Below are 22,672 nucleotides of genomic sequence, written 5' to 3' on the forward strand. Positions count from 1 at the left end.
GGCTCAACTTCAAGTGAATAAATACAGTGGAGCTTCTCACCAATCCTATTGGAGTAGAGAAGAGGCACTGAAATCTTTTGATGAGTACATGAAAAAACAATCTGGTGGAGCTGCTAATTTTAACTCTTACGAGGCAAAATGTTCAAGTTCAACATGTGATGCAATTTCGAGCGGAAAACCGAAAGAGTATGAAAGAATAGCCCACTTAGTGGAGGCTCAAATGGAATTAGAACGTGAGAATCGAAAAAATGCATTGAAAATGGAAGAGTTGTCTAAAGAGCTCAAAGAAATACTACAGTCTCTACATCTTGGTGAAGATAAATAGAGTTGTTGTTGCTTCTGTTGGTGGCGCAGCTAGTGAGGCACATCTAGTGATGCATGTGTTTGTATCATTTTCGATTATCCTGCTCTTGTGTAAACACTGAAGTTTCTTTATGTATTATGGGATTTGAATTAACAATGCAACAATCTGTCTTCAACAATGACTTGAGTAAGATGTATAATATTCATCTTGTGTTTGCAACTGTGATTGTTAATTATTTGTGTCCAAATTTTAGATGTATGAGTACCAGCACTATTACGAATAGCAGTGTCAATTCAAATGCCAGCACAACCAGCACCATTAAAATGCTGGATCAGCACAACCAGCACCATTAAGAGATTTCCCAATTCAAATACCAGCATCATTAAAATGAAGAGATTTTCAAAACTACAACATTTACTTCCACAACCATTAAAATCCAACAAAAAATAAATAACATGTCCACAACCACTACTTCCATAAAATGTAGAATCCAACAAAACAAGATAACATGTCATCAACCACTTGTTCCAAAACCATCCTAGATTTTGATGATGATCCAGTACTTTCAAGATTTTGATGATGATCCAGTACCCTTTTCCTTTGCGGCATCTTTCATTGAACGAGATCCATTTGATTATGTCGGTGTTTTTTTCCTTTGATCATCCAATGAAGCTCTCAAACTAGACACAGTTACAAAGTTCCTTCCGCCTTTCACAATAACATGTGTTTGTTTGTTGAGTACTTTATCGACCTGAAAAAAAAGATAAATAAACTCAAACATATCCAACTCACGAAAATAAATGTAAAAGGTTTATTTGCACTTACATTAACTGATGAGATTCTGTTAGAGCTACCAGTAATTGTTACTCCACTTGCTCGTTGTCGTACTACCTGAAAATAAACATTTAAATCCAAAAACTTTTACATAAATTATTGTCACTTAAAATAAACATAAATACACAACAAGTAGTTTATAACCTGTAATTTTTTCCTTTTTTTGAATACTGCTTCAGCACGTTCAACAGTTTTATTGGAAATGAATCTTTCGCTTTCATCTGACGTTGTGTTGCCTTGTCCAGTCGCAACAAACTCGGCTTCATTGCATGTTTGTGGTGCAGATTCAATGTCACATATTAAATGCTCAATATTATTTAGATAAAAATTAAAATACGAAACTTCAATATCATAAAAGTAACTCCAGAACATCACCTATATCCATTTCATTGTAATTTTGCGGTGTTTGAATTTGACCTCTGTCCATTTCATTGTTTTCTTGTGTTGGCTTATCTAAACAACTTGCTTTAGTTATATTGCAACTCCTTTGATTGTGTCCAAACCCACCACATGTCCGACACTTGTTGTTTCGTTTCACACCTTTCAACTTTGAATGTCTTGAAGCAGGAACTTCATTAGTTTGTCGCCTTTTCAACTTAGCTGGCCTACCAACTTTTTCTTTATAGATTGGTGGTAATGGAGGAGTTAACTGGCATTCAGGCCACAGGGCTGGTCCATTAATGGGCATGATGGAGCGCGAGTAACACTGCTTGTATTTCAAAACACTGTAAAAACGATGTACATAAGCCTCGGGGTTCTCTTGCTTACACCAAATAGCACAAACAGCATGTGCACATGGAATTCCAGTCAAATCCCATTTCCTACAACTGCAAGTCATCCTACACAGGTCAACAGAATGCTGCTGGTGTAATCCTGTGATATGAAAATGTGTCTCATCAGCCATCAAAGGACTAAACACAGCTGCTTCCTTGCTATTCTTTGCCAACACAACTTTAATTTTTGGACACATCACACCATCCCATTTCTCGGCCTTTTCTCTGTTCGTTTGAAACCTGACCATTAACAAATTTCTTAATGTTTCGAACATTGAAATGATTGGTTTTTCTCTTGCATCTAAAATCATGCTGTTGAAACACTCACACATGTTGTTAAGAAGTATATCACATTTTGGAATCGTGCTGAAGTATGCCTTGGACCAGTGTTGTTCAGGTTTTTTGCTCAACCAGATATAGGCATCATGATTGATCTTCTTCAAGTCTTCCATCCGCCTTTTGAACTCTTCAACTCTTGTTGCCCTAGCCGCAGCCCAAAGAGCATTTTTAATCCCCACACCTCTGAAACCATCGTGTTTCATGTTGGTGTATAGATGCCTAACACAAAATCTATTTTCGGCATTTGGAAACAAATTCTCAAAGGCAGGAATCAAGCCTTTTTGCTTATCAGACATGAAGGTCCAACCATCTTCATTCTCAAAGCCAATATCGTTATTCAACAACTGCAGAAACCACATCCAACTATCCTTTGTCTCTCCTTCCACCAATGCATAAGCAATAGGAAAAATGTTGTTATTTGGATCTAGGCCAACTGCTGTCAACAACTGCCCACCAATATTGGTTTTCAAAAAACATCCATCCACTCCAACCACAGGTCTACAAGACTCCTTAAAACTTTGTTTACAGGCCGAGAAGCACACATACAGCCTCTGAAATCTTGGTGCATCATCTCCATCAGTCAGTTTCAGAATCACAGATGCACCTTCATCGGACCTTCTCAGTTCAGCATAGTAATTTCTTATTTGGCTAAATTGTTCCGCTATGCTGCCATCAACTAGCTTTAATGCTTTTTTCCGACCCAAATAAGCTTGTTTATATGTGAGGGATACATTCAAAGTAGATTTAACCTCTTCTCGGAACTCTCTGGTACCTAACTTAGGATTTGATTTCAGTTTACTCACAAAAGTTTCACCTAACCAGCTTGACTTGATGTTTTTGTTCTTAACATTCCAATAGCAGTTTTTGTGCTCAGGTTTAAATGTCTTTATCTGCCAGCAACTGTCCTTATTCACTGGTGACACATGAATAACCCATTCACATCCTTCATTTTTGCACACACCTCGAAGCCTACTTTTATCATTCTTGACAAAGTTCACTACCATCCCTCGTCTGATACAATGACTTTCTATAGCAAAATTTTCCTCTTTTTTTGAATTAAATATCATACCAAGCTTCAAATCAGGATTTTCAGAGTAGGCATACATTTCGAATTTTTGTGAATCTTCCTCTTGAGAATCAAATGCACTCTCTAACTCATCACTTTCTGCACAATCATCATCTCCTTCATCACCTTGCATTCTCTCAAACAAATCATTGGAAATATCACCATCAATGACTATATTTCCCCCTTCTCCCCTAATATTATCATCTTCATCGAAATCAAACTCACTATCATAAAATTCTACCTCATCTTCATCAGTGATTCCAACCCTTGTTTTCGGTTCAACTTTTTTTGGTTTCTCTAAAACACCAGATGCATCTATCTCATTTATTGAAACAAATTCATCATGTTCAATATAAATTTCCACTTCAAAGTTTTTGGGGACATGGTTCCTAATTTGAACCACATCAGCATCACTTTCAAAATATCTACCATCGTTCAAAGATTTACCGATTTTGTGCCAAAATCTGAACTTATCTTTCTCCACGCATCCTACTTGCTCAGCATAACCCCAGAGTTCAATCAAGCCTATCTTATCCATATCCACAAAATCAAAGTAATCAGTACTCCCACCTTTGTACGTTTTCCTCTTGCGATTGCTGTCCATTGAAGCATTGTAGTACAATTTAATTGTAACAAGAGTGGGTTCTCGCATCCAGCCTAAAATGCATAAGAGTAACATAAGTAAATGTGATAAATCTCAAACATTTTTCCTCAAATTCAGCACATTAAATAAGAGAAACATTACCATAATTCGGGGTGAATTCAAGAGACATTATACTTCTTTTAGCCATTACCGACTTCCACTTTAGCAAATATACCAAACTGTAATTTCAAAAAAGAAATCGGTGGTGTTTCTTCGAGTTCGCCCTTCCCTTTCTTCGAGTTCGCCTTTCCTTTTCCTTCATACGTCTAATTTGGGGATTAGGGTTCTTGTAGAGTTTGGGAGTAAAAGGTAAAGGAGTCAACGTTAATCTTAACGTCAGGATAACGGTAGGGACCAATTCGGGAATATTTTGAAAACATGAAGGATTATTTAAGCAGTCAAAAATCATGAGGGACTGAAATGGAAAAAGCGGTTAACGAAAAGGAAGAAAATGGGTATTATCCCGCTAATAGCATTATAGGACGAATAAATCTTATGGGTAGTGGTTAGAGCCAAGGATTCGACTTGGGCTGGTCCCCAACTGGCCGTGACATCCTTGCAACCAAGGCTCAATTGAGGAGCAATAATCGATCAGGTTGGGAAGGGAGAATTGAGACTCGATCGTGCTCCGTAGAAAGTTGCGAATGGGTTGGGATTAGCGCTGGAGGCCACAAACATGATAGATAGCGAAGTCAAGGACTACAAAGGAGCAGCAATTTGCAGGAAAGATGCTAGTGAAATTCTAAACAGAGAAGCGCGACAGATAATACTCATGAACCATCGTGTTGTTTTAGGAAAACAAAGCGGCGAAGAAAAGCTCGGTGGGAGAACTTTAGATCTAATTGTGTGTTGAGCTATAAGAGATTATGTGATGAAAGAGAGAGAGAGAGTTTTTTGTAGCGATGAAGGTGAGAGGGTAAATAATTCTTTTACAATTTGAATATAAAGGATAAATAGGATGTTTATATTTTAATCATGTTAAGAGTTAATCTCTCAATTTCTAATAATGTTTCTTTAGTTTTCTTTGTTTATGGAATTGTATTTGTTTAGAAGATTATAACAGACGATCAAATTTAGTATCTACAATCGTTATGTTTTTAGAAATTAGATTTTTATGATTTTTACACAAATTGGTACATCTTTGTACTTGACACGCTCGCATCACATAAATATTGCGCAAACAGGATGTGATCAAGGTTCCAAAACAAAGAGATCGACAACCTTCAAAATATCAAACTTAATAAATCCAATTAATGCCAGATAGTACTACGGTAAATATTTTTCATCTTCAACCATTCATTTACAGTTGAGGAACATTGAAAGTATTGAGCAAAGTAAAGCTTGAAATAGTGGACACGGGCTTCACCACCAGGTTATTCATTATCTTGTAAGGGACTACAAACCCCCTCCCCCTTCAGCTGACGCATATTTCTCTGGCCGAGGAATGTACGAAACAACCATACTAATACTTGAAGAAATATAGAGTGAGCGGAAAGCTCAAGTCGTAGTATTGTAAAACCGAATAAAGAATACAAAGAGAATATGTTTATATACCTAGGGTAAACACAAAAAGAATAAATGACTAATCTACCCTTGAGAGCTAACAATAATATATTATATTCTAACATCCCCTTCAAACTCACGATGCTACAGCTAAAAGCATAGAGAGTTTGTCAGACAAAAAACGGATGCGCGAAGCGGAATGTGCCTTGGTAAACATATCAGCTATCTGCAGAGAAGAAGGAACGAAAGGTAATGTGATGGTGCCAAGCTGGAGATGATGACGAGTGACGTGACAATCGATCTCAATGTGCTTTGTCCTCTCATGAAAAACTGAATTGCGTGCAATTTGAATTGCACTCTGATTATCACAATATAACGGAGTAGGATGACAAAGAAGAATACCGAAATCCGCAAGCAACCAACGTAACCAAACAATCTCGCAAATAGTTGAAGCCATAGCACGATACTCGGCTTCTGTAGAAGATCTAGAGATAACAGCTTGTTTCTTACTTTTCCAAGAGATAAGAGAATCTCCAAGAAAAATACAGAAGCAAGTGGTTGACTTACAATCCGTGGGATCGCCATCCCAATCAGCATCAGAGTATGCACGCAGCTCTAAGGAAGAAGTAGAGGGAAACAAAAGACTCTGAAACTGAGTTCCCCGAAGATACCTGAGAATGCGAAGAATAGCAGCCCAATGAACTGTAGTTGGTGCAGTGACAAACTGACTTACTACATGAACAGCATGCGCAATATCTGGACGAGTCACAGTGAGATAAACCAAGCTGCCAACAATAGTACGGTATAAGGTAGGATCTGGCAAAGGAGGTCCATCTGACAGAGAGTACCGAGCATTGGTCTCAAGAGGAGTATCAACTATTCTGTTATCAGTTAGACGTGCACGCTCAAACAGATCTGCTATGTACTTTGACTGAGATAAAAGATAACCTTTTGGAGAATAGGCAACCTCAATTCCTAGAAAGTAACGTAGCAAACCTAAATCCTTCATAGCAAAGCAGCGAGCTAACTCAGACTTCAAAGCCTCAATACCATCAATATCATCACCGGTGATTATCATGTCATCAACATATAAAGACAGAAGTATACGACCTGCAGGAGTACACTTGACAAATAATGCTGAATCATGATGACTAGGAATAAACCCAAGCGAAGTAATCACTATAGAAAATTTCTCAAACTAAGCACGAGGAGCTTGTTTGAGTCCATAAAGAGCCTTACGAAGTCTACAAACTTCACCAGGTTGGTGAGCAACACCAGGAGGAGGAGCCATAAAAACTTCTTCATGAAGATCATCATTCAAGAAAGCATTCTTGACATCCATCTGAGAGATTTTCCATCGACGAACAGAAGCAACAACAATTAGAGTACGAACTGTCGTCATTTTAGCAACGGGGGCAAATGTTTCCTCATAATCCATGCCATGCTTCTGAGAGTAACCTTTAGCAACAAGACGAGCTTTGTAGCGTTCAATAGATCCATCAGATTTGGTCTTGATCTTGTAGACCCAACGAGAGCCAATGGTGTGCTTTCCGGGTGGCAACATAACCAAATCTCATGTATGAGTATGATGAAGAGCAGTCAGTTCCTCAGCCATAGAATTCTGCCAAAGTGGATTACCAACAGCTTCGCTATAGGATAAAGGCTCAGAGAGACGATGAACAGAGGCAACAAATGAAGCGAAAGAGCTAGAATAACACGAATAAGCAAAATCAGGTAGTCAAGTAGACTTACGAACCCGAGTCGACTGACGGAGTGGAGGATTATCCGCGATGCCAGGAGATGATTGGGTTGTTGTAGGGGGATTTAGAGGAGCAGGAGTCTCTAGTGTGGTCGTGGGCAAAGTCTCGTCGGTGTCGGAGGTGAAAGGGTCAATACGAACAAGATCTGCATGTGTCATATTATGCGAACTAACAGGTATAGAAAAGAATGGAACATGTTCAAGAAACACAACATGACGAGAGACATAAAGTTTTTGACTAATTGGATCAAAGCAACGATACCCTTTTTGACCAATACCATAACCCATGAAAACACACAGAGCAGAGCGCGGAGACAACTTATTGCGCTCCATCTGCGGTCGGAGAACAAAACAGGCACAACCAAAAACACGCAATGAAGAATAATCAGGAGCATGACCATACATTTTTTCAAAGGGTGACAAACCTGAATTGTGTGAAGTTGGGATTCTATTGATCACGTGAACAACAGTAAGAATTGCTTCACCCCAAAATGCACTATGAACATTAGAAGACAGTAAGAAAGAGCGAGATGTTTCAACAATATGTCTATGTTTTCTTTCGGCAACACCATTTTGTTCAGGGGTTTCTCTACACGAGGTTTGACGTATGGTACCATCAGAAGCAAGCAAACGCGAAAAATCATTAGAAGTGTATTCACCCCCCAAATCACAACGAAAACACTTGATGACAGCTGAATGTTGATTTTTCACAAGAGCTTTAAAATCATTGAAAATAGCAAGATAATCAGATCTATGTTTCATCAGATAAATCCAACAATAACGAGTGCAATCATCAATAAAAGAAACATAATATCTCGACCCCCCTTTCGTGGGAACAGGAGATGGTCCCCACACATCTGAATGAACAAGATCAAAAGGAGTAGGAGAAAAAGATAGACTTTTATAAAAAGGTAATGCCGAAAATTTTGCCAGTTTACAACCACTACAATCAGAAATATCATGACTTTTCAAAGTTTCTAGTGCTCCTGTAGACGCTAAAAAATTCAAACGAGATGCGGAAACGTGTCCTAGACGATTATGCCATAAATAAAAAACAGAAGACGACTGACTCAAACGAAAAGAAGAGAGATCCACACTAGATGCTGCAACATCTGGTACTCTGAGATAATCCAAAACATAAAGTCCCCCCTGTCTACGGCCTGTCCCAATCAGCCTCTTGGATCGCGGGTCCTGCACATAACAATTTGAAGAAGAGAAGTAGACTAAGTATCCAGACTCACATAATTGACTGACCGAAGCAAGATTAAGTGTAAGATTGGGAATATAGTATACATCGAGAAGAGATAAACAACACGTAACAAGAGAACCAACGCCTACTAATGGCATAGGTGTACCATCAGCAGTCACAATTTCAATGGAAGAATTGTGAGACAAAGAAGCAAAAGATGACAAATCAGGAGACATATGATGAGATGCTCCTGAATCCAAGACCCAGATGGACGAAGATATACCTGAAGTGTCAGAGGATGACAAACCTATATGTGAAGAAGCTGACATAGCATGAGGCTGTGAAGCGAGGAACTGTTGAAACTGCTCAAACAAATACGGATCCAAAGACGGTGCAGCAACTGCATTGTTAGAATGAGGTGGTCGATATGTCCACTGGTTTGATGGATTACCAGGTTTCCATAGAGTGTTCTGAGATGGCTGCTGCTGCTGCTGTGGTTTCCATGGAGTGTTCTGAGATGGCTGATGTTGCTGCTGTGGTTTCCACGGAGTGTTGTGTGGTCGTTGTTGTTGCTGTTGCGGCTGCACTTTTCCTTTACTCAACAATAGTGGGCATTGAGCTTTCCAGTGCCCCTTCTCTTTACAAAAAGCACACTCATCTTGAGAAACCTTCGTATTTGACCTGTTTTGGTGATTAGCTTGAGGTCGTTGAGGAGCTGCAAAGACAGATGGTGTAATCGGGATTGTCCCTTTGTCAACGTGAGACTTAAGACGAATCTCTTCAGCTAACAATTCACTTACAACCGAGTCAACAGAAGGAAGAGGGTTACGATGAAGAATCGTCCCACGCAGACCCTCAAAATCATTCCGAAGTGCCATCAAAAACTGTATCAAGCTTTGTTATTCTCTCCGAGCAATATAAGGTGAGAATGCTCGCAATTCTGCAGATTCTGTTAATGCCAATTGATCCCAGAGTGATGACATGGCAGAATAAAATTCTTGGATGCTCCTATCTTTCTGCTGAAGGGCACGAATATCTGTCTCCAATTGATATTGTTTGGCAAAATTAGAAGGTGTATACACGCGTGCCAGATGATCCCAAACCTCCTTAGCAGTCTCGTATTTTGCCAATTGAGCACCTATTGAGTGCGCAACAGAATTATTAATCCACGTAATAATCTTCGAATTATCTGCCTCCCAAACATCCAATGACACAGCATAATCAGGGTTCGTCTGGTCTGTAGGCTTGTCTCGTACACCTGTGACATAGCCTCACATCGATTTCCCCCGCAAGAAATTCTTCATAACATAACCCCAATACGAATAATTTTTTCCATCCAATTGAATACTAATTGACTGAAGAGAATCGTCTTTACGAGTAGCCATGATGCCAAAACCAAACAAAACCGAACGAATAAAACAAAACACGATGCAGAGAAGAAGTCGATTACCAAAGAGAAACTAGACGAACGAAAAGTTGTACGAACACGGCAAAAAAAAAAATCGGTCACGCTCATCGTGGAACACTCCATGCATATTTGGATTAGAAATATGGCTACTCCACTCCACGATAAATTTCTTTTTTTATATATGGGAAGTTGGGATGGGGATTGAGTTTTCACTTCCAAAAATTTGTGTTAGATCTTCTATAGCTCAACAATTTATAATATGTAAATATTGTCTCTCATATATTAACATACTTTATTAGAGAAATGAATAATATGTTTGGGGGTTTCAAACTATTGTAATTACTAAAGTCTTTTAGTGCAATTATTTCACAAGGAAGAATGAGTGACGTAGGAGTATTGAAGTCTCCGAACATCCAGAAACAAACTCATGTTTATTATATTTCAGTCATCCTATTTTTAATTTCCATTTTGATAGCCCAAATGACTTTTATTTTAAGCTATTTCGTGTTCAATCCGTTTTATTTAGTCCATTTCCACGCAGTTTCAATTACTGACTTATTAAGAACCAAATTGACAAAAATTTCATTTCAGTGTTGTTAAACTAAACAAATTATTTGTAAAATTTGTTGAGGTTATTTATTCACCCCTTCTAAATAAATCTTTGATCCTAATAACTGGTCTAAACATTACCAAACAAATGGCCTCATTTAGCAAAATCTCAATGTTTCCAAATAGAATTTTGATGATCGAAAGATTAGAACGCAGGCTCATTTAGCTGAACAAGAAAATGAAAAGTGGTTTGTCATCACATATGGCCCAATGAAGATCGTGAAAGTTAATATTGGCATTGTTGTCAGTGACGGTGCTCCACAAATGATTGAAAAGCCCATAAAATAATGGACTGATGAAGACAAGTAGAAATCTGACCTAGATAATGTGGCTAATGATATTTTTTAATAGACACTAGACAAAAATACTCTCACGAAGATCAAGATGTGTTATATTGCCAAAGACATCTAGGAGAAACTGATACAACTATGTGAAAGTAATGATCAAACTAAGGAAAACAAGATGACTATGGCAATACAAAAATTTGACAACATCAAGATGAAGGTAAGAGAGTACTTCAGACTTTGATGAAAGAGTTAGCAATATAATAATCGAGTTGGCTGCTCCTAGCAAAGAATAGAACAATCGTGAAATAACATTAAAATAATGAGGGTACTCTCAAGAGAATGGTATGTCAAAAAATGGCTGTATGTGAATCAAAAGACCTTAATAAGCTTGAACGACATGATATATTTGCAGACCTTAGGGCATATGAATTTAAACTCGAAACAAGGACTGATGGTGAGTCATCCACAAAACTGACGAAAGCTCTGGCTACTATAACCACTGAACAAACTGTCTCGAAAGAAAAGTCATTTGAGCAGTTGAGCGGTGATACTATGTTACTGTTTATGAAGAAATTTGGCAAGTTTTTGAGGAAGAACCAGGGAAATTTCTAGAGGCCAACCAGATGCAATCGGTACAATAAAGAGTTCACTAATAAGGACAATGCGTGTTTCAATTGTGAGAAACTTGGGGATTTCATAGCCAACTGCCATAAGCCAAAGAAGGATGAGAGAATACCGACTGTCAAAGAATGCCAATATCATGAAAAGAAGTCCAATTATGACAGGAGGTGATTCAAAAAAGAAGAGACTCAAAGATACTAGTGGTTGAGGACAATAAAGCCAAGTGGGTTGATTTTGAAATTGACCCATCCGAGTTAGAGTATTCCACCAGTGAGAGTGTTTCATATGAATGTAAAGAGTGCCTTTCTAAATGACATATTTCAAGAAGAAGTGTATATGGAACAACATCCACATTTTATTAATTGTACTTTGTCTAATCATGTGTTTAGATTAAATAAAGTTTTGTATAGTCTAAAACAAGCATCACGAGCATATTATGATACTTATCACAATTTTTACTTGATCACAGCTTTACAATTGGTTCAGTTGATAAAATATTATTTACATTTATGAAAAGTGATCATACTCTATTAGTACAAATCTATGTTAATGACATTATCTTTGGATCCATTAATTCAAAACTCTCCGAGATGTTTGATAGACTAATGCAGAACAAATTTGAGATAAGCATGATGTGTGAACTGACTTTCTTTCTCGGTTTGCAAGTCAAGAAGTTGGGTACGAGAAATTTTATTAGTAAGACAAAGTACACCAAAGAATTACTGAAGAAATTTGGAATTGAATCATGTTTAGTTGTAGCAACCCTTATGAGCTCATCAGTTAAGCTTGATAAAAAGAAGAGAGGATATTAGTCGAGGTAACATTATATCGAGGTTTAATAGGATATCTTCTGTACCTAACTGCTAATCGACCTAATATCATGTTTTCAGTTTGTATGTGTGCTCGTTTTTAGTCTGATCCAAAACATTCTCATTATTTAGCTGCAAAAAGAATTCATAAGTATATTAAAGGAACACAAAATTTTGGATTAGGATATGTTAAGGACTCATCGTTCAATCTAATCGGATATTCTGATGCATATTATGCGGGTTGTAAGCTTGACATGAAGAGCACCAGTTGGTCATGTCAGTTTCTTGGAGACCGACTGATTTCTTGGTTCAAGAAAGAACCAATACATCAATTGCCACCTCAACTGAAAATCTGAATACCTAGATGCTAGTAGCTGTTGTACCCAACTTTTGTGGATTCAACAACAACTGCAAGATTATGACATTGATGATAAGGAGTCACCAATCTTTTGTGATAACACAAGTGAAATTTCATTCACTTATAATCTAGTTTTGCACTCTCGGGCCAAGAATATTGATATTTGTCATTATTTTATCTGAGATCGTATGTTAAAGAAGAACATCCGGTTGGAGTATGTCTCAATTGAACAACAAGTCGCCAACATATTCACCAAACCTCTTGCAGAGAATAAGTTTCTTTCTTTAGAAATATTTTAGGACCTACTAATTTATCATCAATGCACGAATTTAGGGAAAAATACTGAATCATGAAGCTCTACTGGTAAAACAATTGTCGGTTAGTCTTTGAGTTTCACTAACTTACAGTTAGCTTCACAACTTAACTGATAGATAGTACTCTCGGTCTAATTGATTTTATCATTTAGTATTGACTTTAATGATTTATTTAAATTCTCATTATTAACCATTAAGGGCGACTTGACTATTTCATTTAATTTTAACATTTTAAAATTCGTACACTGTATTTACCTTGTTTTTAATTTTTTTCAAAATTGTAACCGACAGTGTGACATGTGTCCTGTCTGTTTACCAGTTCAAAAGTCGCATATTTTAAATATCGAAAATCCCTAATGTTTCAATTTACCTTTAGATTTCCTTCTTCGATTATACTCTTGCTCTAGGTATCAATTTTTGCTTCTCTTTCACTCTGAAATATTTATAATATATATTCTCAAGATTCAATTTCAGAAATAGCTGCACCGGCAAATCCTTTTTTCATCATGAATGCATTCGCAATCAATTTTGAATTGATCTATTCTATGTGATATTCTACAATCTTAGAAGTCTTCAAGGCGATTGAGCCATCTGGACTCAAGATCTTTCTCAGTTTTTCCTTGGAGATTTACGTGTCTGAACTGAAGAATTTCTATGTCAGATGAAAGATTACTAAAGATGGAAAAATTCTTATGCATGTGGGAGAGGATAATTTGCTGATTGACCAAGCTTTCTTCTCTACTATATTTCAATTGCCTTTTGAAGGGTTAACTGATTTCTCAAAAGTTCCTTAGAAGGCCGCTGAAGACATGAAATCTAAGTTTTTTGCTACTAGCAACCTTATCAAGACTTCTGGAAAGAAGAAAGAGATGAAGCTGAAATATCAGTTGCTAGTTGATGTGGTGGACAACTATTCTGGCTAAGGCAGTATTTTTTTTGATGCCTTCACCACTAAGATATTTATCGTGATAACAGTTATTGCTACTGGGATCAAGATTAACTAGTAAGTTATCCTATTCGAGATTCTCAAACCACGATTCGCTTTGAAAAACAATCTGCTAGATTCGCTATTCTTCTCAGCAGACTATTCAAAGATCCAGGAGGTTTGCTTAGTAATTCAGTAACCCTACACAAATTCAAGGCTCCCACTACAGCAAATATTATCGCTCACGCCTAAGGGACATGCTCTATATAAGGTCCAAAATACGATAACGTAATCCAACTGCATGCAAATCTAGGGAAATGGAAAATGACTAATTAAATGATTTCAATGTCATGGATTAATTATGATATGTATGATTACTTGTTTAAAATAGAGTTTTATGTTAAAATGCATAAAACTGTGTTTTAAAAGCTATTCAAGATGCGATCGAGGAAGAGAGACCGGAGACCATATAAGGGAAAATATTTTTATTAAATAATTATTTTTAATTGTTTAATGTGTGGTGTATTTAAATGGAAATTTCGAATTTGGGGGTGTTTTGAATTGTTTTTATACGCCAAATCGTATTTTCAACCAGTGTTCGATTTTCGACTAAAATATGAACTTTCAAGAACTCGGCTAATATTTTCATGAACTTCCCTAAACAAAATATTATAAATATTTACTAATGGGCTTAATAGACCTAATATATGATGTTAGTGGGTCTAAGCTTATACACTTGTTTTAATTATTAAATAAAAGCCCCAAACCCTAACAACTCCATGCCTCCCACACTCTAAAACAATAGGACTCTCCTAGCAGCCAAGAATCACACACCACACGTAAAAGTTCAGAATTTATCCACGGTTTTTGAAGGGAAAACCAGCAAGGGTCCTTCTCCGCTGTCGTTCCTCGCATCGCCAAGTTATTTTCGTGCGTAATAAACGCAAAGGCACGCATTAATCCCTTTTTCTCATCCTTCACACCATAATATATGCTTGATAGATGTTTTCATGCAAAAAATGATAAACTTGATGTATTTTCGTTTTTATGGATACAAATGCATGTAACTCATGATTTTGCGGTTCCAAACTTGTTTTAATGATGCACAAAGGGGCTGCCATGGTAGGGTAACTTGGAGGGACGTTTTTCCAACGTGTTGAGGGTCCATAGAAGCCTAGACAAGGGCTGGACAAGTAGGGGAGATGACTCGAACGAAAATCGCATGCCTTGGTGTACTAGGGTTTCAGCTAGGGCTTGTTGGGGTCTGCAGCTCTTTGCTGCTGATAGGTCACGACCAATGGGCACCAGGGGGTTGCGTGAGGATCCTAGGGAGGCTACACAGTGGCTGGCTCGAGAGCTAGGCATAAGCCGCAGCGAGGAAATCCGCGCGAGGAGTTCTAGGGCACGGGTGAAGGGCTGCAGTTTCTAGGCTGGTTAGCTTCTGTCCAGTAGCTTGTTCGGGGTACGGTTAGAGTCCTAGGGTCAATGGTTAGGGGCTGGACATGCTGGTTAGGGCTGGAGCGAGGCATACTAGGATTCAAACCATCTAGAACTATGACTCTTTGTGCAGAAAGTTTCAGTAGGTATCCTAGGCGGTTCGAATGGTCTAACGGGCTAAGTTTGGGTTGAAAAATGTTTACTTATGTGTGATTAGTAAGTTTTGGTAAAGTTTCGAGTCCATACGAGTCAAAACAGGGATGTACGCCTAAGTTTAAAAACGAATCGAGGAATTTAAGGAAAAGCTAAATTTTAAGCGTAAGGAATAATTAAGGGGGTGTTTTAAGGTAATAGGTTAAGTTTGGAACGATTTGGGACATCATTTCCAGGTCTAAGGATAAATATAGAAAGTTAGGGTTTCAGAGGCAAAACGATCATTTTACACCTGAAAAATGTTAGACGTCCTAGAAGTGTCCTGAATGCTGTAAAATATGTTAATATGTTTATTTCAAATGTTTATGAATGTTTATGATGAAACATTAATGCTAAAAGACATGTTGTACGTTTGGTTTAAAAGAAAAACGATTTAATTGCGCTTGAATTTTTATAAGTGATGGAAATATAAAAAGTTGAAGGAGGTGAATTAATTGTGACTAATACGACAATGATATGATGATATGTAAGTCCAAGGCTCAGTTGAGGGTGAGAGGGTCGCTGATGTCCCCGCCGCCCGGTACCGTGGTAATACGTAGATGGATCCTTCGATCTTTGGCTAATACGAAAGTCACAATTGAGGATCTGAATTCAATAAAAAGAGAAACGTATACGTATATGATGAAAGGAAATATGATATGATTTCTTAAAAGAAAAAATGTTTATGTTTTTGTTTATGAAAAGTTATTTTAAGTAAAAGTATTTTCACTGTTGCATGTAGATGTTTATGTATTATTTGTTATCATGGTTAAAGCTTGTTGAGTCAATAGACTCACTAGGTGTGATCGATGCATGTGAGCATAATATTGATGTTAATGGAGGTCTTGATGGGTGATCTAGCTGGACTGAAGATGCACACACCCGAGGACTGTCGTTAGTTTTCCGAAAAATAAAGATTAAGTTTAAGATTTATGATTACTAAAAGATTTTGACTTATATATGCTTTTAAATGGTTTTTGAGAGGATGTTAGAGTTAAGTTTATTTTTGAAATAATGTTAATTTAGGTTTGGTTGACGATTCACGATTTTATGTTTTGAATTACTTTTTTTGGATTTTAAATAAAAGTTGGTTGGTTTAATTTTTAAAATGTTATATATTTATATATGTATATATTCGGCCGAAAGTAGTATAGAATGAAAAAAAATTCTAGTATATTTTAAAAAAAACGAGTAATGAACGTTTCAGCCTGAATATTTCTACTGTCGGGACGATGGTTGTAAAATGGAAAAGAGGAGAGGAGTTGGACTCTTTCAAGAAGACTCAGACAAAAAGGCCAGTAAAGCTACTATTCCAAAACCGAACAGGAAACGAGTTCTTGAATCCAGTGACTTTGATATGGCTACTCATTCTCCTCCTCCAAAGAAGCCACGAACCACCAAAACTAAGCTAGTGCCTATTCCAATCAAGGTTGGACCATTCTCTTAAGCACAAGTATTCAATGAATCTGATGACAAGGCTACTGAATATCTTCTTGAAAAGACGAAACAGATAGTTGTTGCAGCACCATCGAGGAAAATCAGTATGCCAACATCTATCCCTCCTCCTCGACCAGCAAAATGAGTCATCATTAGAGGTATTATTCAACCCACAAGGTCAAGGCTGAACTCAAAATTCTCAACCAAGACAACATCAAGAAAAGTAAAAAGAAAGAGAAAAGAAAAAATGGTTGAGGTTGTGGAAACCGAACCAATGAGCGTTTAGACTCAGATTGACCTTCTAATGGATGAGCTTATAGAATTTGCTGAAGAGAATGTCAATTTTTTTTATGAATAGTTTGAGTTTAGGACATCAATCTTTGCTAAGAAGCTGAAGAAAAAAGACTCTGTTGGATAGATTTATAGCATTGGAAAAATTTGTGCTCAACCTAGTCAAAACATTAGTCACATCTGAAGCTCTTCAACGCGGACAACACTTTCTTGATATTCTGCGCAATCATAAACTGACCAAAGTGTGTGCATGTTGGGTTTTGTCCCGAAAGCCAGATCTAAAACGCAGCGGAAATTTAAAATTTTTCAGATATACGATATTTTAGGGACAATCGATTGCATTTGATTCATATTGAGTATATACATGTAAATAAAATAAATACACGAATAGAGATTACCACATTACCTAGATCGTGGTGACAACAATCTTGTCCAAATTTGACTGCACGGCTTGACTTTGCTGCTACCACGAACCGCCAAAATCCGGTCCACCAACTATATATATCTTCCTCAAAATAATTGGCACTAGACAGCTATCCGATTTTTTTTCCAACAAATCAAGAAGCACGAAAATCAAATAAAATTTATTTTTCAATTAGCCGAGAGCGAAGTTGAGAAAGAAAAACAATAATTATTGAAGAACCATTCTTCAATCCCTTATATTTAAATTTCTCTGCTCAATTAATGAATGATTGTCACATTATAATTCAATTCTTCCGTATATAAATTGAATTCCATTTGCATTTGCATTTCTTACACTTTAAATGCTTTGTCCCCAATCATTTTCAAAATGCATCACGTGAACACCTCTATACCATTTATTAAAATGCCCCACTTATATATATATATATATATATATATATATATATATATATATATATATGTATTTATATAATAATAATTCAACAAATCCAATATTACAAAAATATAACTTTTATTCGATTTTTCGTGCTTACTTATAATCACTATTATAAGCCTTGAAATTTAATCATATTAAATTTATTATTATTAAATCCAACTCTTTGAATTTAATTATTATTATTTTTTTGTTCGGGTAGATAACAATCAATATTTGTGTGACCCTCAATGGTTCAGGAATACAGCTAGCTGTGAGTTCACAACTTTTTTGTGATTCAGAACAACATTTGTTCTTATTCGAGCTTACCCTAATTAGCTCCATTCTTTTCATCAACCCTTTGATCAAGAATGTCAGAACCCAATTCTGATTTCACTCAACGGATCACGGTAAGAGCGTCTAGTAGCATCGCCCCATGATCCCCTAGGTATCACTGATAGTGCCTGCAAGAACCTTATACTATGGTTAATGTACAGTATGTTCCCTTCAACCAAGTATATCCCGATCGAATCTGCAACTATTGGTATATCGAGAGTTGCTAATTAATTCGATAACAATATGATATATCTCTGATTAATAATAATAGCTTCGGATGTGCAACTAGAGAATCAACTTCCCTAAAACACATTTATTGCTCTGGCCAGAGACATCTTGCACTATTAACTTATCAGATTACATAAAATATCTTCACCCGTAGGTGATCGGTGAATCCCCAACTACAATATATTGGTTCCTACGTATTTCGAAACTACACCCAACCTCGTCACCTTATGACCCTCAGTGGAATCGATAAATGAGTCAAAGTGCATGCTAATACGCAGAGCTTCCATATTGTCCCGGGTCAAAGGATTAATGGTGTACAACCATAACCAAGGACCATTCCACTCGATAAGTGATAACCGCTTGGAAAGTCCGAGGGAGGGTTGTTCAGTGCATCATCACATGATCACACATCTGTATGAATGGACCTCTCCATGCCCTTGTCAATGAAACATAATGTTTTCATCACAGATGCTAGTCTCAAGCTCGAGCGACCTTTATCCTTATTTTAGGCGGCTGAATCAACTAGGAACAGATTTAGAATATACAGTACACTTCCTAATGAGTTTCATGATCTTACGTTGAAAGGCAGACCTCATGGTACTTATTGTATATTCAAGGACTTTATCTATGCAGCTTGCATGGGTATACATATAAAGTAAATGTCATAATATGATTAAAATCATAAAATATTATTAAAATAAAGATCGTTGTACATTAGAGTTATTAAAACCCTAGTCACAAGTTGGTTTGTCGGGCACCTACTCTAACAATCTCCCACTTGCCCTATAGCCAACTACCCATAGATCTCAGACCCATTGCTTCACGATGCTTCTCAAACAATGGTCCTGGCAGGGGCTTTGTCAGTGGATCAGCAACGTTATCTGCAGAGGCGAATTTTTCTACTGATATGTCTCCTCTTCCCACAATTTCCCGGATGATGTGGAACTTCCTCAGTATATGTTTGGATCGCTGATGAGACCTCGGCTCCTTTGCTTGCACAATGGCACCGGTGTTGTCACAGTACACCGGGACTGGATCAACTCCTTGAGGTATAACGCCCAACTCTTGGACAAAGTTCCTCATCCAAACTGCCTCCTTTGCTGCAGCTGATGCAGCTATGTATTCTGTCTCAGTGGTCAAATCCGCTGTGGTGTCTTGCTTGGAACTCTTCCAAGAGACAGCACCACCATTGAACTTGAATACAAATCCAGAGGTTGATTTCGAATCATCCACATCTGATTGGAAACTAGAATCAGTATATCCTTCCAATTTTAATTCTCCATTCTCATATACCATGAAAAAATTCTTAGTTCTTCTCAAGTACTTAAGAATATCCTTCGCGGCTTTCAAATGCAATGGACCGGGATTCAACTGATATCTGCTTGCAACACTCAGTGCAAAAGCAATATCAGGTCGAGTAGATATCATACCATACATTATACTGCCAATAGCAGACGCATATGGAATGCGTCTCATGGATTCTATCTCATCATCAGTCTTAGGGCACATAGACTTGGACAGACTCGTACCATGATACATTGGGAGATATCCTCTCTTGGACTCCTCCATAGAGAATCTCCTCAGTATGATATCAATATAAGTGGATTGGGTAAGCCCTAGCATCTTCTTTGATCTATCCCTGTAGATCTGTATTCCCAATACATATGATGCTTCACCCATATCCTTCATGGAGAATTTACTAGCTAACCATATTTTAGTTGACTGTAACATCCCTACATCATTCCCAATGATTAGTATGTCATCAACATAAAGTACTAGGAATGTCACTGCACTTCCATTAACCTTCTTGTATACACAAGACTCCTCAGAATTCTTAACAAAATCAAACTCTTTGATAGTATTGTCAAATCTGATATTCCAACTCCTTGATGCCTGTTTGAATCTATAAATGGATCTCTAAAGTTTGCATACTTTATGTTCACTTCCTATTGATGTGAATCCTTCAGGTTGAGACATGTAAATCTTTTCCTTAATATCACCATTAAGGAACGTTGTTTTCACATCCATCTGTCATATTTCATAGTCATACCATGCTGCTATGGCTAGCAATATCCTAATTGACTTGAACATTGCCACCGGAGAAAAATTTTTCTCATAGTCAATTCCTTGTCTTTGAGTATATCCTTTTGCGGGCCACATACATCTGTATGGATTAATTCCAGTAGATCATGTGCACGCTCTACTTTCCCTAGGAAATGGGTCTTGGTCATTTTTTCTTTCAGACAGGAATCACATGTCTCAAGAGAGTTTATGTCTGACTGATCAAACATGCCCTTTCTTATTAACTTGTGCAACCTTCTTTGGGAAATATGTCCTAGCCTAGCATGCCACAAGTGTGCTTGATTAAGACTATCTTTCTTTCTTTTTTTTGTTGTTGAAATCATGTTTACATGGACATTTTCAATAGGAATATCTTTTATTTTTAAGTTGTAGAGATCGTTTTGTAATTCTCCTGTTCCAATCAAACATTCATTCTTGTAAATTTTGCAAACACCTTTAGCAAATAAACAAGAAAATCCATCTTTATCAAGCATAGAAATGGATACAATGTTTTTAACCAAATCTGGAACATATAAAACATCTTTTAATAACAACTTAAAATTATTGTCAAACATCAAGTATATATCTCCTATAGCACTAGCAGCAACTCTTGCTCCATTACCCATTCTTAGGAAGGTCTCACCATCGCTAAGTCTCTTACTTCTTGTCATCACCTGCAAATCATTGCATAAATGAGAACCACATCCAGTATCTAATACCCAAGAAGTTGAGTTAATCGAGATATTTATTTCAATGTAGAACATACCCTTGTCAGAACCTTTCTGAGCTAGATATTCCTTACAATTGCGCTTCCAATGTCCAGGCTTATTGCAATGGAAGCAAACATCTTCTTTTGTTTTAGGCTTTGCAAGACCCTTAGAAGTGTTTGTAGTTTGCTTCTTCTTGGGTTTGAATTTTTTGGAAAGAGCAGAACGTTTCTTTCATTTCCTTTGTGGTCCTTTCTTCTTCCCATACGAGGAACCCACTAGGAAAACATATTTTTCCTTTTTTATGGTGGCTTCATATGTAGTAAGCATATTAACCAACTCTTCAAGGCTAGCCTCCATCTTGTTCATATTAAAATTCACCACAAACCCATCAAACGATGCTGGCAATGACAGTAAGAGGATGTCTGTAGACAACTCATTTGGTAAGACTATTTCTAGTCCTACCAATTTTTCGATGATCCCAATCATCCTCACACCATGCTCATGGACCGAGGCCCCATCTCGCAAACGTGTAGTCATGAGTTCCTTGACGGCTGCATGCCTCAAGGGACGAGTCTGTGCACCATACAACTCTTGTAGGTGTGTGTAAATGTCAGTGGCATTAACAGAATCCTCAAACCGCCTCTGTAATTCATTTGACATCGAAGCTAGCATATAGCTCTTTGCTTTCAAGTCATGGTCCCACCATTTCTCTAGCTTTTCCAACTCATCAACAGGTGCATTGGCTGCTGCCTCTTTTGGAGGAGCTTTAGTAAGCACATATGCTATCTTTTCAGAATTTAAAACAATTTTTAAATTCCTTAGCCAGTCTTGATAATTCGGTCCGGTTAACTTGTTTTGATCAAGAATCGCAGATAATGGATTTCGTGTCGTCATCGTAAACATATTGAAATTGGAAACAGATAAAAGTTACTGACTATTTTAAATATTTTATAAGACGTAAAATATGAACTTTTATTTTTTACGAATTACCTCCTACTATTTTGATATTTTCACCACCCTCTGATGAAAAATGGGAAATCTAATTTCCTTAGTGAGTACGTAAGGTCCAATTGCTAAATCATGATCCCAATTATCTTGGAAAATCACAATTTTCAAAAGGTAGATCCCAATTGCAACTCCTTGCAACCCTTACGTAATTTTGCCTCACGTTTGATGAGAGCCCATTATAGTTGCTCTTTCTCTTCACGTGTCAAGCCCGACCCATCAATATTGAACCTTAGTGGACGGTCACCATGAGATCCCCATTATCTAGGCCAATGTCATGGGAGTTCCACGTAGTTCACATCAAATATATCAGTGGAAGTCACAGCTTTCCGGCGTCCAGACCTCCCTATTATCTAGGCCAAGGTCTGACCGCGAGTAGCATTCATCATGCAACCACCG

At 37.3% G+C, this 22,672-nt stretch overlaps 1 protein-coding gene across 2 annotated transcripts; it reads right to left on the minus strand.

The window, feature by feature from the left end:
- Positions 1-700: 700 nt before the first annotated feature.
- Positions 701-17,746, minus strand: LOC142553992 (uncharacterized). 2 transcript variants are annotated; one of them, XM_075664586.1, is made up of 4 exons: positions 17,505-17,746; positions 1,283-3,973; positions 1,130-1,195; positions 701-1,055 (listed from the first exon to the last, which is right to left on the minus strand). In XM_075664586.1, the coding sequence occupies exon 2, from the start codon at positions 3,966-3,968 to the stop codon at positions 1,488-1,490; it is 2,481 nt and encodes an 826-aa protein (XP_075520701.1). In that variant the 5' UTR covers positions 3,969-3,973; positions 17,505-17,746; the 3' UTR covers positions 701-1,055; positions 1,130-1,195; positions 1,283-1,487. The 2 variants fall into 2 exon arrangements, with proteins under 2 accessions (XP_075520701.1, XP_075520700.1); XM_075664585.1 differs by lacking the exon at positions 17,505-17,746 and adding an exon at positions 4,062-4,183.
- Between the last annotated feature and the right edge of the window lie 4,926 nt (positions 17,747-22,672).

This window comes from Primulina tabacum, chromosome 8 (assembly GCF_025594145.1).
Source record: "Primulina tabacum isolate GXHZ01 chromosome 8, ASM2559414v2, whole genome shotgun sequence".
NCBI classification, from domain to species: domain Eukaryota; kingdom Viridiplantae; phylum Streptophyta; class Magnoliopsida; order Lamiales; family Gesneriaceae; genus Primulina; species Primulina tabacum.